Source organism: Rhea americana, unplaced genomic scaffold (assembly GCF_003343005.1).
Source record: "Rhea americana isolate MKP2758 unplaced genomic scaffold, rheAme1 scaffold_501, whole genome shotgun sequence".
In the NCBI taxonomy this organism is placed as follows: Eukaryota; Metazoa; Chordata; class Aves; order Rheiformes; family Rheidae; genus Rhea; species Rhea americana.
In genome coordinates, this window is record NW_028186648.1 from 103,036 (window position 1) to 123,337 (window position 20,302).

General features: G+C 37.1%; 2 protein-coding genes across 3 annotated transcripts in view; one reads left to right on the top strand and one right to left on the bottom strand.

Moving 5' to 3' along the window:
- The first annotated feature begins 6 nt into the window (after positions 1 to 6).
- NDUFAF7 (NADH:ubiquinone oxidoreductase complex assembly factor 7) lies at positions 7 to 5,417 on the top strand. Its single transcript, XM_085317737.1, has 9 exons — positions 7 to 90; positions 166 to 246; positions 886 to 996; positions 1,541 to 1,751; positions 2,249 to 2,307; positions 3,094 to 3,207; positions 4,093 to 4,236; positions 4,580 to 4,753; positions 5,140 to 5,417. The coding sequence occupies exons 1-9, from the start codon at positions 61 to 63 to the stop codon at positions 5,350 to 5,352; spliced, it is 1,137 nt and encodes a 378-aa protein (XP_085173863.1). The 5' UTR covers positions 7 to 60; the 3' UTR covers positions 5,353 to 5,417.
- Positions 5,418 to 6,079: 662 nt separating this feature from the next.
- The window catches only part of PRKD3 (protein kinase D3), a 49,178-nt gene continuing 34,955 nt past the window's right edge, over positions 6,080 to 20,302 (bottom strand). The window contains exons 12-19 of one of the 2 annotated variants that reach the window (XM_085317735.1): positions 18,288 to 18,340; positions 17,797 to 17,869; positions 14,421 to 14,527; positions 13,673 to 13,834; positions 13,095 to 13,193; positions 11,184 to 11,451; positions 10,147 to 10,232; positions 6,080 to 9,292 (exon numbers count right to left, since the gene is read on the bottom strand). In XM_085317735.1, coding sequence (XP_085173861.1) covers positions 9,119 to 9,292; positions 10,147 to 10,232; positions 11,184 to 11,451; positions 13,095 to 13,193; positions 13,673 to 13,834; positions 14,421 to 14,527; positions 17,797 to 17,869; positions 18,288 to 18,340 — 1,022 coding nt within the window. In that variant the 3' untranslated portion in view covers positions 6,080 to 9,118. The remainder of the gene's footprint in view (positions 9,293 to 10,146; positions 10,233 to 11,183; positions 11,452 to 13,094; positions 13,194 to 13,672; positions 13,835 to 14,420; positions 14,528 to 17,796; positions 17,870 to 18,287; positions 18,341 to 20,302) is intronic. The other variant, XM_085317736.1, reaches the window with a different exon arrangement.

The window sequence follows — 20,302 nt, forward strand, 5'->3', positions numbered from 1 at the left end:
CTGCTGCGGCACCTGCTCTTCAAGCTGCGGGCGACCGGGCCGGTCACGGTGGCCGAGTACATGCGGGAGGCGCTCACCAACCCCGGCCAGGTGCGGGGCGGCGGCCGGGCGGCGCCGGGGCCGGCGGCCGCGGCTCGGGCCTGACTCTCCCCGTGCCTCCCGCAGGGCTACTACTCCCGCGGCGGCGGCATCGGCGAGAGCGGGGACTTCGTCACGGCGCCCGAGATCAGCCAGGTGTTGGGAGAGGTAACGCGCGGCCGCCGGGCCGCTCGGGGGCCGGCAAGAAACCTTCGGGCGGAGAGGAGGCAGCGGGCGTTCTGGGCGGTGGGAAGGCTGCGAAGGGGGAGGCTTGTTCTGCGGCTGGGGACATCGTCTGTGCTGATGAGCGTTACTCACTTTCGTACAGAACATGTTTATAAGCAAAAAAAAAAAAAAAAAAGTATATTCCCCTCCCTGTTTTTCTATTCAAACTGTTTAACTTCTCTATCCAAAATCAAAAAATCAACGCGGTTTGTTCTGGGTTGTACATCACTTCCAGCAGTGAAGTTGGGCCTGGTTCTAGTCATGGTGACACACTGGTAAATGTATTGCCATCAGGAACAGTTGTTACATAGGTAATTGGTAGTGACTTTTTTATTGTAGTCTTAGCTAAATTCCTTTTGATGCACTAGACAGATTCTGCTGGGTTGACCGCAAACAATCACAGGTTTTAATACTTAAACAGAATAGATGTAATGTTACCTATTGTAATAATTTTTCATCATAGAATCTTGCATTAAAATTTTGAGAGAGACCATTGCATAATATCTTAGTATCAGGTGAAAAGCAGGTGTCACTTTCTGCAAATTGTAAAGTTTTATTTCTTATTTGCATTATTTTTGTCAGTTAATAGGAATATGGTACATTAGTGAATGGATAGCTACTGGCAAACCTAAGGCATTTCAGCTGGTGGAACTGGGCCCAGGAAGGGGCACCCTTACTGATGATATATTACGGGTAGGTTAAAAAAAAATAATAATATTCTTTCTATTTCTGCTTTATTTCCCAGAAACATCAAAAGCTGAAATAAAGAATGCAATTGTGCTATATAATTTAAATCTTCCTAGTAACCAAATCATTTCACTTTACAGTAAACTTGCAGCTTAGATGCTAATTAAAATATATGCTTGCTTCTTCTACCATAATGAAGAGAGTGGGTCTTTGAATTGAAAGTAGGACACAGGCCAGTGTTTGCCTGCTTTATGCATGCACACAGCGCTCCAAATAAAACTTAACAGAAAGGGCGGGAATATTTCATTCCAAATTATTTATTTATAGGAAAGCCAATTTGTCTAGAAGAAGCTTAACAGCTTTTATTAAAATTGAGTTAGGAATTCCTGCTTTCTTCTGGAGGAGCATTGAGAGGATTTTCCTAAGTGAAAGCCAATTAAATCTCTAATCTTGAATCTAAATAAGGAGACAACTTTCCTATTTTTCATTCTTAATTCTTTATTGTATACAACATGTGGCTGTGCCTAATGGAATTCATCTGTGTTTGTAGGTCTTCAACCAGCTTGCCTCTTTACTTAGTAAATGTGATGTTTCTATTCATCTGGTAGAAGTGAGTCCCAAACTCAGCGAGATCCAGGCACTGATGCTGACAGGAGAGAAGCTGCAGTCAAACCCTGAGGACAAATTTGCTTACATGAAAGGCATTAGTAAGACTGGAATTCCAATTTTCTGGTACAGAGACATTCAAGATGTACCACAAGGTAAGGAACTTGTAGTTGTTATTACAGCAATCGTATTATCTTCCTTTTGCAGTTTTTGACAATTGAGGACAGCTTTGCAAGCCCTCATAATAGCTAGAAATCAATTAACGTGCATATTAGCTCCTACTTCTTGTGTGAACCTGAGACAGGATCTTGACTTATAATGGCTACCAGTTCTGACTGCCTTCATTTTGGAATAGTAACCCAGTTTCATATACTTTTGACCATTCTTTGCATGGGTAACCATTTACTGGCTTTGATGCCTTAACATTAGTAAAGGAATTCAAAAATCCTAAAAAAACATGCATTGGCAGCTAGCTGTGGAAATGCTGTCTTTGATGTTTTTGAGCTGGGAATAATGATAATTATTTCATAGTGACATTAACTAGCTTAATTAAAATTAATTTTAAAAAATGCTTTTTTTTTCAACTGGAAGCTGTTATGAAGCACTATGTTGAAACAAATACTTTAATTTATTCTTTTTTCCCTTTCTACAGGTTACAGCTTTTATTTAGCGCATGAGTTTTTTGATGCCCTGCCCATACATAAGTTTCAGGTATAACAAGAAGATAATTGTGAATGTGATCACATAGTTAAAGGCCTTGCCTCTTTAAGGAAGAGGATTATGCTGACAAATCAGACCTGTCCATTGACTATGGCAGTAGAATGTTTCTAACCAAACCTGGACAAAGTAAGGTTTACTTCAGCTGATAATTGTAAAATTAAGTGTTCATGAATGGCAAAGCTTGTAGTAAAGATTCCATTTTGCTTAGATAGGTCTCTTAAGTTTTTTTCTTTTCTTTTTACTATTTATGCTACATTAATAAGCATTTAATTTCAGTGTTATTTTATGTATCACTAGTAACAGACAATCTGAGCTCTAAAAGTCTTTCATTTATATGGTGTAGCAAAACAATGGAAATAGCAAACTAAAGCCAGTTAGGTTTTAGAAGAAACACTTTCAACTTCAATTTTATAACAAAAGAAGTTATTCGTGGTTCTACCAATGACTTTGATAACTAGTTAAGTTAAACATTGCACTAGGCTGAGCTACTGTCAATAGATGAGGCAGCATTTCCTGTGTATCCTATCATAGTATCACTTGTTCAAGTATAATTAAATCTGTATTTGTTGACTCTACAGGCCAGGCTCTAGCACAAGCTTTTACCAAGACAGTTATTGGAATTAAATAGGAAAGGATAATTGTTGTTAATAGCATATTATGTTCTTAGAATTTCTGTGGAAAATATACTAATCTGTTTGACATATCAGTTGAATTGAATAAACAAGATACTGTGTCCTCATTAGAACAGAAAATCAGTACTCTGGGTTCATTAAACAGAGAACAGAAAAAGGCTGGCGTGAAGTGTTGGTTGATATAGATCCAGAAGTTCCTGACCAGCTTCGTTTTGTCCTGGCACCATCTAGCACCCCTGCAACGGAAAATTTTATTCAGGTAAGGTCATAACTACCAAAGTTAATACTTAGAATGTTACTGACTCTTTCAGGTATGTTTATTGCCTCTCAGTTACTTCAGCAGGAAGGGAAGGACTCTCAAAAGTTTTTAGTGAGCAAATACAGCTTAGGGTTTCCGTTGTACAGCAACTTTCATCAGCACTTAATCTTGTGAACATAACACAAAAATAAGTGGGTACATCAAAACTTACAAAATCAGGACTAAAACATACAAAATACAAAATAGACAATAAACTGAGGCAGCAAGTGACAATGACTTATAGAAAGTGACAGGGACAGTTCAATATCTCATTGTCATGAGATCACCATCTCAACAGTGGTCCACAACCTTCCATGAATTTCTTCTGCTATATTCATCTTTGAAAAAAAATGTATATTAGATACTTGCCATTAGAGTTCACTTGATTTTTTTTTTTTAATTACAAAATGAAACAATTGGGATTAAAACCAGCTTTAGAGTTTCACACAGAAAGGCCTTCTGGGCAGGTAGAATGGGAACTTTTGAAGCACTTCTGAAGCACTATTTTCATTCTTGGTTTTAATACTGTAGTAAGTTAGTTCCTGGCTGAGGCAGGTATGCTCGCTGCTTAAAAAGAAACCCTCTTAGTTTCAGTCAACTCTCGATTGTACAAGAGATGAAGGGAATCAAGACTATTTGAAAACTTTAACTGAAAATAACCATTAGCAGAAGCTATCTCCATCTGTAGGTAGCTTAGAAGGCACTTGTGGGCCTCTGTGTCCAAATAAAGTGACAGTATGCCCAAGAAATAAAGTATAAAGAACTCCTGCCCAAACTTGTTTGCTCATACTTTTGAGCAAATGTTTTGATTTGTGGATTGTTACTGATCTTTGCATTGTGCACTAGCCTGAAGAAACAAGAGATCATGTGGAAGTATGTCCTGAGGCTGGTGTCCTCATTCAGACACTTGCCAGCCGTCTAGAAAAACATGGTGGGGCTGCTCTGATTGCTGATTATGGTCATGATGGAACCAAAACTGACACTTTCAGGGTAAGGTGTACACTTAAAGCATTCTTACCTTCTAATTTTTACTGTCACTATTAATAATTTAAAAACCTTCCTGCAAGAGAAAGATCTTAGGTAGATATAATAGTAAAAACTATTATGCTGCAACCAGAAGACTGAATAATTGAGTTCTCATTTAATCTTCCTGTCTGACAGAAACCCCTATTGTACTGCTTAATCTGAGCCCCTTCTGTATTTAGCAAATTACACTTTGAAGGTTTGAGATATTACACATGACTTTAGCCCTCCCCCCAACTTAGTCTTTGCTAGACCCAGCTGTGGTAGTCAGGAGTACAGCGGAGTGCCATCTTCCAATGTAATTTTTCAGGGTTTCCAGAATCATAAACTTCATGATGTGCTGAAAGCTCCAGGTACAGCAGACCTGACTGCAGATGTTGACTTCAGCTATCTTCGGAAGATGACACAGGGAAGAACAGCCACATTAGGCCCCATAAAACAACGGGAATTTTTAAAAAACATGGGCATTGACCTCCGGTTGCAGGTAATGATCATGCTTGCAGGTACAAGAACACTTCTAATCTATGAGTGATACTCAGAAGCAGCAAGAGAGCTTTGTTTAAAAATCTGACTGTATACAAACTTGTTCAAAACAGCACATCAGTCTGAGATAGCCTGAAAGTGTTTGCTTCTCTCAGATGTTAGTTACTCTGGATCTCTCAAAGTAAACACTATTACATTCAAGAGCATTCCATGCAAGTTTGCAACACACACTCATGTATGAGGTCCAGCAAGGACCTCACTAATTCTACTACTGGACATCATTCCCCTGAAACTGGGGTAAATAAAAGGAAGCGGTAAGAGACTGCAGGTGTGAGGGAGCTTGTCAAAGCAGGGAAGGCTACAACATGCATTATGTTTTCTTTTTAGGTGCTCCTGCAGAATTCACAGGACGCAGCAACACGGGAGCAGTTACTTCACAGCTATGATATGCTGATGAACCCCCAAAAAATGGGAGATTGTTTTAATTTTTTTGCCCTGCTGCCTCATCACAGACTTACGCATCCTGACAAGAAACATAATCCCCAGTCAAGAGCTCCCCTAGTCCCTGTTGCTGGATTTGGTGAACTTTTACTGAAGTAAGTTCAAATACTATACCAAAATGCCTTGTAGCAGAAGCTTTCAGTTATTAAAATAATCAAAAGAAACTGATTTGAATCCTGTGCATTTCATGGTTTCACACACCACATTTTGCAGTAGTGTACTCAGAAAATAACTAGATACGCAGAAAGAATTAAACAATTTATGAACTGTCTTTGAACTGAAAGCACATGAAATGTCACACTTTATTTCTCCAGGCAATTTTCTCAAGACAGTCCATACTTTAGGGCTTAGGGACTCTTTTGGGGGAGCTAAACCAGAGTAAAGCTAGTGCAACACACCAGATCTATTCATGGACCTAATAAAACCAGTGTGTAGAAACCAAGAACTGTATCTACAGAAACAAAGGAGTGTAGAACAGAGAATGAAAACCAGTTTCAGAGGTTCTGCTATAGACCTAAGAGAAATATTCACCAGTAGAACACAGTTAAAACAGTTCTTCCTGCATCAAAGCCAAACACATGCTCTGATGCTTTAAATATACTCAGCCACAATACTTGTGCAAAACACTATAGTCATTTACCACTATACTCTTCATAAAAATATCTTCAAGGGTGTCAGTATGTGAAGAGTTACTAGTTACAGTGCAGCTACTAGTATGCCCACAGTTGAGTTCTTACTAATGACACACACAGAGGAAGTGCCAAGAAACAATTTTTAGGAACATCTGAAGTAGGAGAGAATCCATGCAGATAAAAAAGGACAAGTCTGATAGGGAAATAAATTTTATTTTCAAGCTTATCAGAGGATATTTACAAACACAGGGATGTATAAAAATATAAAAGTACTTGACAGTGTCCTTTCAAGCCTATAAATTTTACATGAGCTTTTTTCTAGCATCATTGTAGCACTATTTCTTGAATGAATGCAACTTAATTCATCTAGGGGTAAGGATATTAAACAATGAATCTTACTGCTGTCAAAGTTTGCAGTAAAGGTAGAAAAAAAGGGAATAAAGTCAGCTATTTTTACTACTCAATGGAAGTAAGTTTATTTCTAATATATGTCTGATTTTTTGGTTCCTCAACTACTAGCTAGTGGCTTCTATCATCTGACCCTATAAGTCTGCATGTATTGTCAGGCAATCTACTACTCCAAAAAGCTTTTTTTATTTTTTTTAAATACAACTTGAATAATAAATAGCTCATTGTTTAATTTTCTGGAGCAGAGCAGACTTCAGAGGGACAGACTCCAGCCAGGCTTTTTACTTCACTGTTGTCCCATCTTTCCCCTCCCCTATCCCTGTTGTGCTTTTCAAACTGAGCTGTTTTTTTCCCTTAAAGAAAAGGGGGAAAACCCGAAATGACAGCTCCAGTAAAAAATCTGAAGTTTAAAAGCAGAATATATCTACATTATTACAGTTGGGATGGAAGATAGCAATGGCTTCACTGAAGTCTGGTCATTTGATTGGTGGAAGTTAGGAAAAAAAAAAAAGTGCTGCTTCCCTTACCAGACCTGGGCAAATACTAACTAGCCCACCAATTTCTGAGGTGATCATTCTGGTTCCAGAGTTACAAAAATACTGCCTCTCTCAGAGAAGAATCAATCTTGAAACCTTGCCTTAACAGGATGGCAAGGTTAAGGGACAAATTTGGCCCTTTTTAAATTCCTTTATGCTGTTTTAACAGCATAAAAAGGAGAGAATGACCCTCAGTGCAGGAGTGGCATGGACTGCTGTCAGGCAAGTCCCCTGCACAAACCTGAGAAAAACAAGTGTGCTAGGAGAGAGGATGAAAGAGGATAGGAAGGGCTGAAATACTCTGCCCATTGGTGGCTGTAGAGAACTGTCACACAGATTGCACTGAATGTTTTGTGCAGATTCCAGCCCTGCATGTTCAACTTTAACAACTTAGATACCTACGAAATGCAGCAGTTACATTAAAGGCAACAGGAAAGGAAAAGGTAGGTTAAAGGCCCAGACTTGCCCTTAGGGACATATCTCTGCAGTTCCCACTGACTATACTGCCAGTTTACTGTGCATCCGAAAGCAGTGCCAGCATTGAAACAACCTTGTAAGATTTTATGAACATGTAACAGCTTAGAAACAGTCTGCTCAATGACTTCCTTACCTCAAACAACAGTAAAAAAAATAGAAAAGAACACAACCAACTTGCAGGAGAGAGAAGCTACTCCCCAAAGCCTCCCACTGCCTTTGCGGCTCAAGCCTATATCAGTACTGAAAAAGTTACTTTGAGCCAAGCTCCAGTTAAGCAGCCTGACACCATATCAGGGATATGTACAGCCATCCAGCAGCATGAAGCTGTTACCCACAAGAAAAAGAGACTTTTTTTTTTTAATAAGAGGAAAAAAAAATACCTTCCTTTTACTTCTATCTGCATTTAGCATAGAAGGCCTCAAACTTCCTTGAAATATCACATACTTTTAACTGATAGGCTATCCTCCGAGAATCATTTCCAAAGAAAATTGCTGCTTCTACTCTATTGTGCCACAAGTCCAGTAAGCGGTTGGGAATATATCAACTGAGATGTCTGGAAGAAAAAGAAAAAAAAAAGAAGAAGAACTTGGAGGTTTTGGATGAATTTAAGAGTTGGACTCTTCATTCAGCTCATAAACAGCATTTCTAAGCACAGAAAAGAGGGCAGGAGGGGCTGCAGGTTAAAGTTGGAAGGCAAAGGCCTTTTCTCCTACAGTCCAGCTGCCCTGGTATAACTGGTGTTTTAATAGCCACTGTAACTGCTTAAAACTTAGGAGTGAAGACAGAAGCTAGCAGGATACAAACTGCTCCTGACAAATCTAGGGAAACTTAAAAAATTTTTTTTAAAGTTAATTAATCAAAACAACAAGAGAAAGCAGCATGTATTTTTCACTATTTTTTTTCCACATCCTTCTGCTAGAAATGGTTACTTCAGATTGGAAGGATATGCAACATCAAGTCTTGTGTGCTCCACGTACATTACTCAGGCAAATGAGTAATGCAAATTAAGGCAAAATGCCTTTGGTGTATACATGTCCCAGCCTTGCACAGCAATACATTGTATCATGGGTTATTACTCTATTTTAAGAGATAAAATAAAGGACTTAGCACAGCCTTGATTATCATCTCTTTATCATCTTTTTATCATCAATCTTTAGATTGTCAGCCAGCATTTTAAGAGGAATGTAAGAAATTGTGGGGTTTTCTTTCTTCAGGAAACTGGAAAAAAGTTAAGCTAGGGCAAAGACAGACCTTTAACTGTCTCATCAACAGCAAATTATTCCTTCATCTGTGAAGCTGTATCCAATCCTAAACCACCGTGCTTTGCTATTAAGTCAAAGATATTCTGCATTGATTTCCTTTTACAATCTCTCCACAATGCACAGTCTAGTAAATGGGAAATGTATCTAAAAAAACAGAAAATAGTTCTCTATGGCCTAGTAAATAGGGATTAGGAAACCATTACAAAATTCTTATTGCGTAGACTTAAAAAAAAAAAAAAAAAAAAACTTGAAAAATTCATACAAAGCATTCAGTCTGTACACATTACACCTCAGCGATGGCTTTGTAGCCATACAGCTCAGTGAAATGTTATCCAATAGGGTTTATCCCACTGTTCAATAACTTCATAGTTTAAGTCAGAGATGGAGAAGAGCTTGCCAGATGACAGTCTATGCCCACGCCAGTGCAGTATCCTCTGTAGTTCTGCATACTGAATTATACAAACAGCACTCTAAAAGAGTAACAGTTGTTCCAAAACTTATCTTCAGTTTGCAGTGCCCTTCTCTGCTGCAATTTAGCATAACAAATAAATCAAGGGTCTTCTTCCATGTCATCTGGATTAGGAGCCATAATAAAATGCTGGGGGTACTCAAGGTTGTGTTCATAAGCATGTTCTTTCCAGCGTGCATCATCACTCTCATGGGTAATATAACGCTCTCCAATGCGTGTTTCAAATTCTCTGAGGTCAAGCCAAGTCTGATAATCCTAAGGAGTAAACAAGATTCAAGATAGCTCAAGAAACAGTAGCACAACATTCTCAAAAAGAAATTCAGCAAAGTCTCTCTATTTTTAATATAAATAACCAGAAAATACAATCAACAGGACGTATTACAAAATCAGAGTATGTCTATGCAAAACAGTTCAAAATGAAACAGGCTAGGGTCTAAGCCAGGGATACTATAATTTATGAAAACTTTTCTGTAACTCAAGATAGATATCTAAGCTATACCACAAATTTAAAGTTATGTAAACATACATGAAATACTACTCTAATGTCTGTACTCAAATTGGATTTTTCCCTCAATTTCTTCTAATTTATTTGTGTGCATGAATATATATACACACATGTAGTATTATGAAACTACTGTGAAAAGAACGAGTCGAACAATCAGATAAATTCTATTTCAAACCACAATCTTCTAAAATGACTACAAGCTGTGGCACGCATTTATGGCCGTCCACTTGAGCACTGAAGAATATTCGTCTCTATACTGCATTTCAGTGGAGCTCCATGCACCATTGCTAGCATTCAGGAAAGGCAGGTGCCAGCAAGGTAAAACTTTATGGTAGTGTCAGGCAAAAAGTAAGAAAAGTTACAGTAAGGGAGGGCCAAAATTTCACCCAAGAAAAGAAACAAGCCATTAACAGATGGGCAGAATCCCAGAATGCATAAAATATTAAGTTGAAAGTGTTAAACAAAAATACTCAACCCCCCACAGATATTTGTTAACAAATAGTAAGTTTTTGTAAGCCTCTGAAGGATTTCATCCAAGAATCTTTATTCACCCAATACAGAACACAAAATTTATAAGCACAATAAAAAAGGCAGATGATTTTACCTGTAACCATGGGTGACTAAGAGACTTGTCAACACTGAAACGTTTTCTCATCTTCACTTGAAGCAAATTATTTATTAAATCAATGGCTGACAAAAAAACAGGAAAATAAATTACTTCGTTTAAATACCAATCTGTAGCTTCATTCACAAACAGCAGTGAAAGGCAGGAGTGGTTATCCTACTGAACTCTACTAAGTAGTAAGTTACTAAACTAAATCAAGCTCTTTAATTTTATATTTAGCTTTACTCTTGTTAAATAATGCTAGAAAACAAGAATGAGGTACCTTTTTTTTTTTTTTCTTAAATGGAAACAGTGAGAGCTTTACCATGTTACTTGTTAACTTCTTTCCTACTGATTTCAGTTATTTTCAAAAGTGCCTAAACAACCTGAGCATAATTCTGTGTTCCAAAGTGAGGCAGGTGCTTTCACTATATACTTTGCATATGTTCCACATATATCTGTGTGTTAATCGTATATATATTACTAATAAAGAAGTTGGTATTAAAGAATTCTAAAGAATAACCTTGTAAACTTGTAGGACATTCAGATCTGACATCCAGGTTTAGCCTCACCTAAGGTACAAAATAAAATTCTGGATCCAATTTTGAATCCACTTCTGTAATTATATCTCAGCTTAAGCCAAACACATTTTGAGATCAGTGTTCAGCAAATATTCATGCAAGATTTAACTTTCCATTGGGATTTTTGGAGGAGCGAACTAAGCCAACTTTTTATCACAGCAGAAAAATAATTGCATGTGCAAGGGCTGGGGTAAATATTTATTACACCAGCTTTTCTTACTAAATCTCTTGACTCCTCCTCCCCTGAAAATGATCCAAAATACTAGAACTGCCACTTTATGTTTCACAAATACATAAATACATACCAGCTCGTATTTATCCATGTTGGCAAAGTCTACCGTAATCAAATTATCAGTAATTTTCACACTCCCGTCTGAGTCAAACTTGTAGTTTAAGCATTTGAATGAGTTACTATGCAGATAAAGACATTGTAATACAGAAAATTTGTTTCTTTACCTTCACTAGAAATTTCCTTCCAGGGATTTGGTGGGTACATAAATGCTGCATTTTGAATCTGATCATTTATATCCTCATCTTCATTAAATGGGAATGTACCACTAAGGCTCACATAGACAATAACTCCTACTGACCACATGTCTAGAGAGCGGTTGTAACCTTTACTTCTGAGCACTTCAGGGGCAAGATAAGCAGGTGTCCCCACCACAGAGCGCCTGAAAGATTTTTCACCAATGATGCGTGCAAAGCCAAAATCACAGAGCTTCACCTGCAACAGAAGCATATTTAAAACTGAGAAGTCTCTGGTTCATCTCCGAAGTACACTACTGCCCAAGACCAGGTGGTACTAGATACTGTTTCCACCATTAGTTAAATCTGGTGTGCACTAAATAAACAGGGACAAAATGTGACAAACTGCAACTTAAAACCCTAACCGACTGGCTTATGCAGACTGTGGATCAAACATGCTTCAGAAGGTGATCTGAACTGGCGTTGTGCAGACTCAGGTCTGAGGCAGTTTGTACACACAGCCACAAGTGAGCAAATAAAGACTGCAAACTCTGCTGTAGATCCAGCTCATTTTCAGAGGCAGATTAGCACCTTCACACAGTGCAGAACCCAAGTGGAAAAGGTGCATGAATTCCAGCCAGCTCACATGCCTCTTAACCATATTTCTGAAACTAGAGGTACGAGGGAAACTTATGCAGAAATCACAGGCTGAATTTTTGCTAGAGCTCAGATTTAGCTAGCTCTGGGCAGAACAATCCTAGAATCATCCAGGCAGAATCATGAAGATTTTAGCATCAGTGCAGGCATAGTTGTTAATGCTATGCCTGCACTGATGCTAAAATCTTCATGGTTCTGGGAAAGCTTCTATCTTGAACACAGTAGACACTTATGTGGATCACAAGGTCTACACCAAGTACAACACTAAGCCCAAGTTAACAAGCCCAGGGTGTAAGAGAAAGCAGTGTGCTAAAGGCATCCTGGTGGTTCTCCTGAATCCACTCCACATAACATTAATCTCATGTGACCTGAACTAATTCCCTGAAGTAGCATAGTAGCTGTTCATTTCTGCACATCCTCCCCAGTATCCATAGTATTTGAGGTATCTATGGTAGAGTTGGCTGGGGTAAGTGTGGGCACTATGTAAATATTAATATTGCTAAATAGCATTGGTTGTAGAGAAATTAGCTATTTAGTTTATATTACAATGCAATATCACACATATTGATAATGAAGAACCCCAAGACAGACAAATGAACCAGCCCTTTTCACAACAGCTTATAAGCAAGCTCTTGTGACAGACAACAGTCAGAAGGAAGCAGAGGTGCACAACAGGGAAGAAGTTATTTCCTAAGATCAGACAGCACTGGAACAGAAATGAGGATTTGTTTTGAAGCTTCTAGCCCAGTGCCTTTTCCTCTGGGCTATGCTGTCTCTATTAGTGACCTATTTTTGGAGTTAACACAGAAGACCACTCAAGAAAATTACATTTGATGGCCTCACTAATACAGAACATCAATTTCCATGCACTATTCACGAGCAGAAAAAAAAAAAAAAAAATACAGGCAGTCTCTGCGCCTTGCTGAATGCTGGCAGAAGTTGTACTTCTCATTCTCCTTGGAAGAAAAACATGCTGTATAGCATTGTTGTGAGACAGGATCCATGTTTGAAGGGAAAAACCTGACAGACTGTTGAAGATAAATCTAGTAGGCTAAGAGGTGGAATTAAAAGACAATTCAATACACATACTGGTACTAGTAATTCTAGACTAAGTCAGTTGAACTATTCCACGATTTACCCCATTTTAAGCTGAAGTGCCTATATTTCCTTAACAAAGAACAACAAAAAGTGATGAAAGAAGTTTTTTTTCCTTTTTTTTTTTTTTTTTTTTTAATCTTTACTCACTTGAGGGAATGGCTCTGCTGATGCTAGTAGTACATTTTCTGGTTTTAAATCACAGTGCACAATATTTTTGAAATGTAAATTTCTCAAAGCAACAAGTATCTACAAAAAAGAAGGAACATTTTCAAAACCAGTCATCTGACTGAAAACGTCTTAAGCATCAAAAGCCACACACACTAAGCAGTACAAAACTTGTATCTGCACAGTCTTCAAGAGTTAATCTATTTATATAGTACAAGTATTATTTTTGCCACTGTATCAAGACTTTGAACTGACAATTTTTATTTTTCTTTTTAACCTGAAGACCACACATTAGGTTCTTCTGAATGCTAAGCTTTCTGACAAGCATCTTTGGATGTCCGTAATTTTGTATCTTAGGAAAGAAGGGCAAAAAATTAATATACACAATTCTTTCCAGATTTATTCAACTTCCGTTACCTATGCAGCAGCTGTGCTGTCTCTCTAAAACAACAACACAGAAAACCCCTTCTCTGAACTCCATTCCCATGTAATTATGGAAGACAAATCTAACCTATCCTCTGGAAAAAAAAAAAAAAAAAAAGAGAGACTTGAATGTCAACCTGCGTGACCATGAACTTGGTTATACGTTCTGGCAGCCGACTTTTCTCACTGGAAAGAATCATCTCCAGCATATCGCCATGCAGCTTCTCCATTACAACAAAGACTCGTTCTGGGGTTTCAAACATACATTCCAGGTTTACAATCCCAGGGTGGTGCAAATTCTAAAATAAAGTAGTATAGGTACAACAGTAAACAGCATGAAATATTCTGAATTATGCAGATAATTGCTTTTTGATTTGTAGTTCAATATAAGTGGAGAATTAGAGACAAAAAATAAAATGTCTGAGGCAAAAAGTTAGCTTGAAACATACATGCCTGAACTTGTGAAACATGCCAGCTATCATCATTAAGATGAGTTTGACACTAATTATGCAAACTGATTTTACAGTTAATACACTCAGTAGCTTGAGTACGGAATGCACAACAATAACATCCATAGATCGATGGACCAGTAGTGATAAGAGAGCCAAAAATCACACACATTTTTCTGCTATCAGAGGGAGACACCAGGTTACCAAAGTACACGTGGAGCCCCTACAGGTAGTAGATACTACTGCCAGGTTATCTACTCTACCAAATATTCTAATCCCCACACTTGGTGGAGTCTGTAAGATTGTCTCTTACAGAAAGATTCAGAAGTCACACACACAGATTTAGAAATCAATTCAGAGCACTAACACACATCACAAATAAGATTATAAACAGCTTATTTGAGAAACTGCAATGTGATCTAAAATACTTTTATACCTGGAGAATAGCCACTTCATTACGAAGCTGACTTTCCTGTTTAGTTGGAAACCTCATCTTGTCGATGACTTTGATAGCCACATCCCTTCCAGTCTTCCTATGTTTTCCTAAGAAGAAAGTCAACATCAGACATCAAGATGCAGATACAACTCATAGCTATAAAACATTACAGCAGAAATTCCTTTTGAGAGAAACAAGTGTATTTTGTAGAGGCGTAGAATACATCAGCATTTATACTTAAATTTACAACTGTTATCTAAGTAACAAGAACTGATTAGCCCAAACAGGAAGGCTGTAGATAAACGTAAGTTATTAATACTCTGCTGTCAGGCAGCACATCAACCTTAATTTAAGTTTTCCCTTGCACTAGGGACTTGCAAATTAGCAAGTGCTACTGAAGCCTACAGAATCCTGTCTCTGTCTCTAATGTAAAAAAAAAAAAAAAAAAAAAAAATGTTCAGGACAAACATGAAGAAAAACCTACAAAGTCCTCTCCAGTTGTTTCAGCAAATGCTTTCAAGGGCTCCACAAATGTGGGTTAATTACATGCCACAAAGAATTTGAAAAGGTTAACTCCCAGAAGGCAGACTACTGTTATCAGGAAGCTCTAAAAGACTGTGGTAAGGTAAAAGTGCTGATAATACCAAATACTTCTTGCTGCAACCTGCAACAGCTGATTGAGAAACATTCTGCAATACATAGATATTTCAAGGACTAAGTGACTAGCTTTAACTACTTACCCACATTCCCCACAACTGCTCAACTGTTTTCTTTCACATTCAAATCAGCAAGATTAACAGGAACTCATACTGAAAGGTCTTGACAAGCTAAGAAATTTAGTATTAATCTAATCTAAAACAAGTAAGCCTGTAGCAAAGAACAAAAAATAGTTATCTGTTCAATGACAGGCCCGGAAGCTATTTTAGGGAAAGGGATCACACACGCAGCTACAACGCAAGCGGCACAGGCAAGTCTACTGTCACAGCTAGGCAGAGCTACGGGGAGCCCAGCTACGCTCGCTACCGACCCAGCTAGGCCTCACCTGCTGCTCTGCGGTCAGCACTGGCGGCCGGGGGCTTAGGCAGGGCATGGGGATTGCTCCTGAAGGCTGCTCCACGGAGCAACTAACGTACCTGCCTTAAAGATCATCACGAATAAAGGGTCAAAAACAGGTTTATTTCCACTGGACAAAATATGGTAGATTTAGAGACATGATTCAAGTTCCAAAAGGGTATAACAAGGCTGCCAAATAGACTTGAAGAACAAAAAAAAAATAGTAAAAGAAAATTACATTAGTCCTAAAGAAGTCATTACACTACACAATGGACTGTTATATGAAACAGCATAAAGCCAGAAGTCTGGAAAGATAGTCTTATCTGAGGAGTTCTGTCATTTTGCCTCTGTAACAAATCAGCAATTTCTAGAAAAAGTATTGGAAATCATAGCACCCAGTTATAGCCTATTTAAGCATGATTTTAAAAACCTAAAATGAAGGGAAAGCAATTCTAGCTCCACAAGACATCAAACTATGAAGTGCAGTAGAAATATCATCAGTTATGAACAAGATGCAAAACCTAGAAGACAAATACTAGGTTTCAAAAACTGTAAAAAAGCAGAAAATAAACAGAATATTTACCTACAGAAGCTAGACTAGAGCTAAAATTGAACATGAAGTATGACGACAGAAAGGCAGGTTGAAAAGTCCTTTTCCTATGAAAAATACTAGCATGGTTCGGGGCAAGTTTACTTCACTAAGAAATTTCCAAGAATTTCTTTTTATCCCTCCACATTTTTCAGACCCTTGAAAACTAATCAAAATAGAAAAAAAAATAGAGGAAAAACACTCTCACTGGAAGAAACAGAAGCTGGAAATCATTATCTTCTAATTACTGATTTTCAATTTGTAAAAGTTGAACTTTTGTCCAGAATATAGAATAAAAAGGGGGCTCAAATCTTGTAATAACTAAAATGCTTTCTGCAAAGTATGGGGACACAGCAGTGGAAGCTACTTAACCTATTTTATTTCTCCAAATAAAAGGATTTGTTATTATTATTTCAGTAAGCCTAAAGAGATGAGAAGAGAATATTGTAAATTACCCGATCCAGTCTCCCAAACAACGGCAACAGTTAAGCAATGTGCAGAGCCAGCAAAAGAATTAAAATTCTCTTTTCTTGCTCTTTCAGCTTGTGATTTTATTCTAAGAAACTTGGTACATTATATGTATTTTAACACATAATTAACATGAAAAGATTTAATATATAAAAAAGCTTCTTACAAGTATTTAATATGTAACCATGAAAAATACCAAAATGAAATTTATGTAAAAGGTAATTTAGGAGAGTATATAGAGAAGTAAAGACCAAAACATTAAATACTAAAATATTGTCTGAATTTACAAAACTGCCATTCATGAGAGGGGTATCATACTTGAATCTTTACTTTAAGAAATCAGGGGGTAGGGGCAGGAAGACCTCTCAAGAGCAATGTAAACCAGACCATCAAAAACTTCTGAAGTAATAAGCTATTTAACTGCACAACCAACACACAGAAGAATCAAAGCCACAATGTTTTCTGACTAGAAAAACAACATGACAGAAGTAGAAAGGTTCCCACTTTTAAATCATTAATTATCACTTTTTCTTCCTTTCCAACTTCTTTACACTTTGCATAAAACATGGAATAAAAAGGAGACCAGAGTTCAGATATTATGTTTCTAGAATTTCTTTTGTTCATGGTTTACAAAGAAGTTTTAATATAAGCTTTATATAAAAGAAGTGATAAAGCTACATCTGAAACCCGAAATTGATACCTCTTCACAAATAATTTTCTTCTGCTTTATCCTGCTGAAAGAAATTTGTAGTGAAACCTCATTTCCATATAACAAACTCTTGTTTGTGTCAAAGAACAAACTAGAAAAAAATGTATTCTCCTAATTGTTTTCAGCCACATTATTTCAGATATCAGTTTAAAAATATATATATATAATCAATAGTCTCTTTAAATAAATGACTTCTTATAGTGTATGATATAGACAACAGAATTAGAATTTGTAATATGAAAACCCAAACCACTAACCAAGGCCTGATTTCAAATTAAGAGATTGCTTTATATTCAACTATGGTCCAAATATGAGGTACACTCTAAACTGTTTCTGAGGCAATGCACAACACTGAACATACAAAATGAATTGTAAGAAATACTGTAAATAAAACTGCAAAGAGACTAAATCAAAGTAATTCTAACAAAATTGTTTACAAGTTAAACTTTACCTACACACTCCAGATTCAGCTGAACAAATACGAAAAGGGTAATTGTATCAAGGAAACAGACCCTCCACTTTAACTAAATGTATAATGGAATCTACTATAAATTTACCTCCATATACAATGCCAAACTGACCAGAACCCAGAACTTCATCAGCAAATATCTGGTACACAGAGCTGATATCCTAATGTATGTAAAACAAAAAACAAAACAAAACAAATTAAAAAACAAACAAAAAAAAAATCACAAATTTCAGGAGTAGTCAAAATGCTCATGAGCTTACTGGTTAGTACAAGCTAAGCTGTATTTAAATTACTTGTTAATCAAACTAGGTGAAGGATGTCATCATTAATCCATATAGAGCTGGGGGGAAGGGAAGAACTTTTCTTGAAGAGGTACCACTTAGCTGCACTATATGCAAGAACATGCACTCATATTAACCAACAACTTGCTGAGTGACCAGATGACTTTCAGTTAATGACATAGCAAAGAATTCTTTAGCTACAGCATACCCTAGTGTTGCTTTCTCCTTGAGACTCTATAAATTACTTTTGAGTACGCAGATAAATAAATAATATTGCTATTTGATGTATATGACTCACCACATTCTCCTGGACTTGGCAATTTGAAACAGAGATGCTTAGAGATAATTCCTCTGCAATAAAAAAGAAAGTTGAACAGAATAAGAGAACAGGATATGAGCCTTTGATTGTAAGACCAAAAAAAAAAAAAAAAAAAAAAGATCTTTACTGGCTTCTAACTTGGTCATGGTGAAAGGATTTTCATTGATATTCTGCAGAAATATCATACTCTTGAACTCAAAATTCATAGATTAGATAAATCTTTCTGTTTCACTAATCACAAAAAATAGTAAAACAGCACAAGTGAGTACAGGGTAAAGGGCTGGAGACCAAAAACAGTAATAATATGGTAGCTGTACCGCAGTTCCTTAAACTACCAAGAATTTCAGGTAGTAACAGAAAAATACAGGTAGGAGGATTAGGTAGATCATTTATATTCAAATAAGCATGGCTACTAATTTTCTGAGGCATCAAGATATACAGAAACAATGCATAAGTGTAAGCAAAGAGAAGGAAACAAGTAAGTAGCAGAAGACTCGAAAATCTTATAGAAGGATAGCAATCTCCAGAATTTAAAAATGTATTTAAAAGGTGTAATCTATGGTACTCCACAAGTAGAAATATCAGACAAAGAACTTCTTTTCAGCAGGCAGCAGATATAGGCATGAAGTTTTCATCACAGGAATAAGAGAGATACATCAGGGCAAAAACATCCCTTTTCTTTCCACTTCAAGACAGAGGTAAAGCTTCTCAGACAAATGGACACCTAACATTTGCTATGTTACCTCTCAGAAAACAGACAACAAATTCACATACAACGTAAATATAGAACATACTACAAATTTATTAGCACTCTGGAAAGAGCCTTTATTACCCTAAGATCAGACCTGTTACTCTAGAAACAGTGTTACAGAATGAAGAAAACGCCTGCATCTGATTTTTGCCACCTGCGCTTTAAGTCAAAGAAGGAATTTGCTTAAACACTGCACCTGAAATATGAACTGGAATTACAGCTATGCATATGTTCACTGATTATTGCTCTCTCCTTCAGACTAGTCAAGTCTGCACCGGAGTAAGAGTACACACAGGACACAGATATATGAGAAAACAAGTGAAAAAGCACACAAAAATTACTAAGGACAACACATACATGACAAACTGCAGCAAGACTGAAACAAATTAAATAGGAAACGAAGACCTCATGGTTTTGAAACTGATTAAGAGAACACGTTGAAAACTTGTCCACAAATGTCTGGAGAGTAGAAAATACCTGTTATCTTGTTTTAGGTAGAAGTTGAATTACTCCCTCCAAATAAGCTGATTTTTTCTTAGTGTCTGAAATACGTAAGAATAATGACTGAAAAATTGTCATGTACCTGAAAAAATCAGCATATTTAATGCTAAAATTCATCTAAATTCAATGTCATCTATATCAGATAACAACTTACTCAATTGTTCCTCTGCCTTTAATCTTTCCCTTTGTCCTTTCAGATCAGAAATATGCTACCAAGAGTTCTGCTACCCCATATGCCAAGTACAGGGGCCAGGAAAGATTTTTTTCATCAGACTGGAAGAGCGCCTTAACTTTTTGTTACTTCCTGGCTAGAACATGGCATTAACTAGCTAGCCTGCACGTTCTGGACATTTTCACATGACAAACTCACTACTGCTGCAAGTATTTCCAGTACTAGTAACGTCCTCCTCCTCTCCTGCTCTTTTTATTCTAGAAATAACATATTTGAGGCTTTGGATTGTTTCAAGTAAAAGTCTAAGTTTCTCAAAGGCTCTGGGAACACATTTTATAGCTCACAGAGTGCAAGAAGGAGGGGAAGAACAGACATTTAGTGTTTCAGAGTTTAAAAAACAACTTGCCGACTTGTCTAAGAATATGAAAACACCATTCAATGATTCATAGCAGTTTTTTATACTCCTACAATCCTGAACATGCTAAAATACTTGCCTGTATCTATCCCTGTACCTCTATTTCCTATCACTTTCAACTTTTATTATAAAAACGTGATTCCTTATACCTGCAC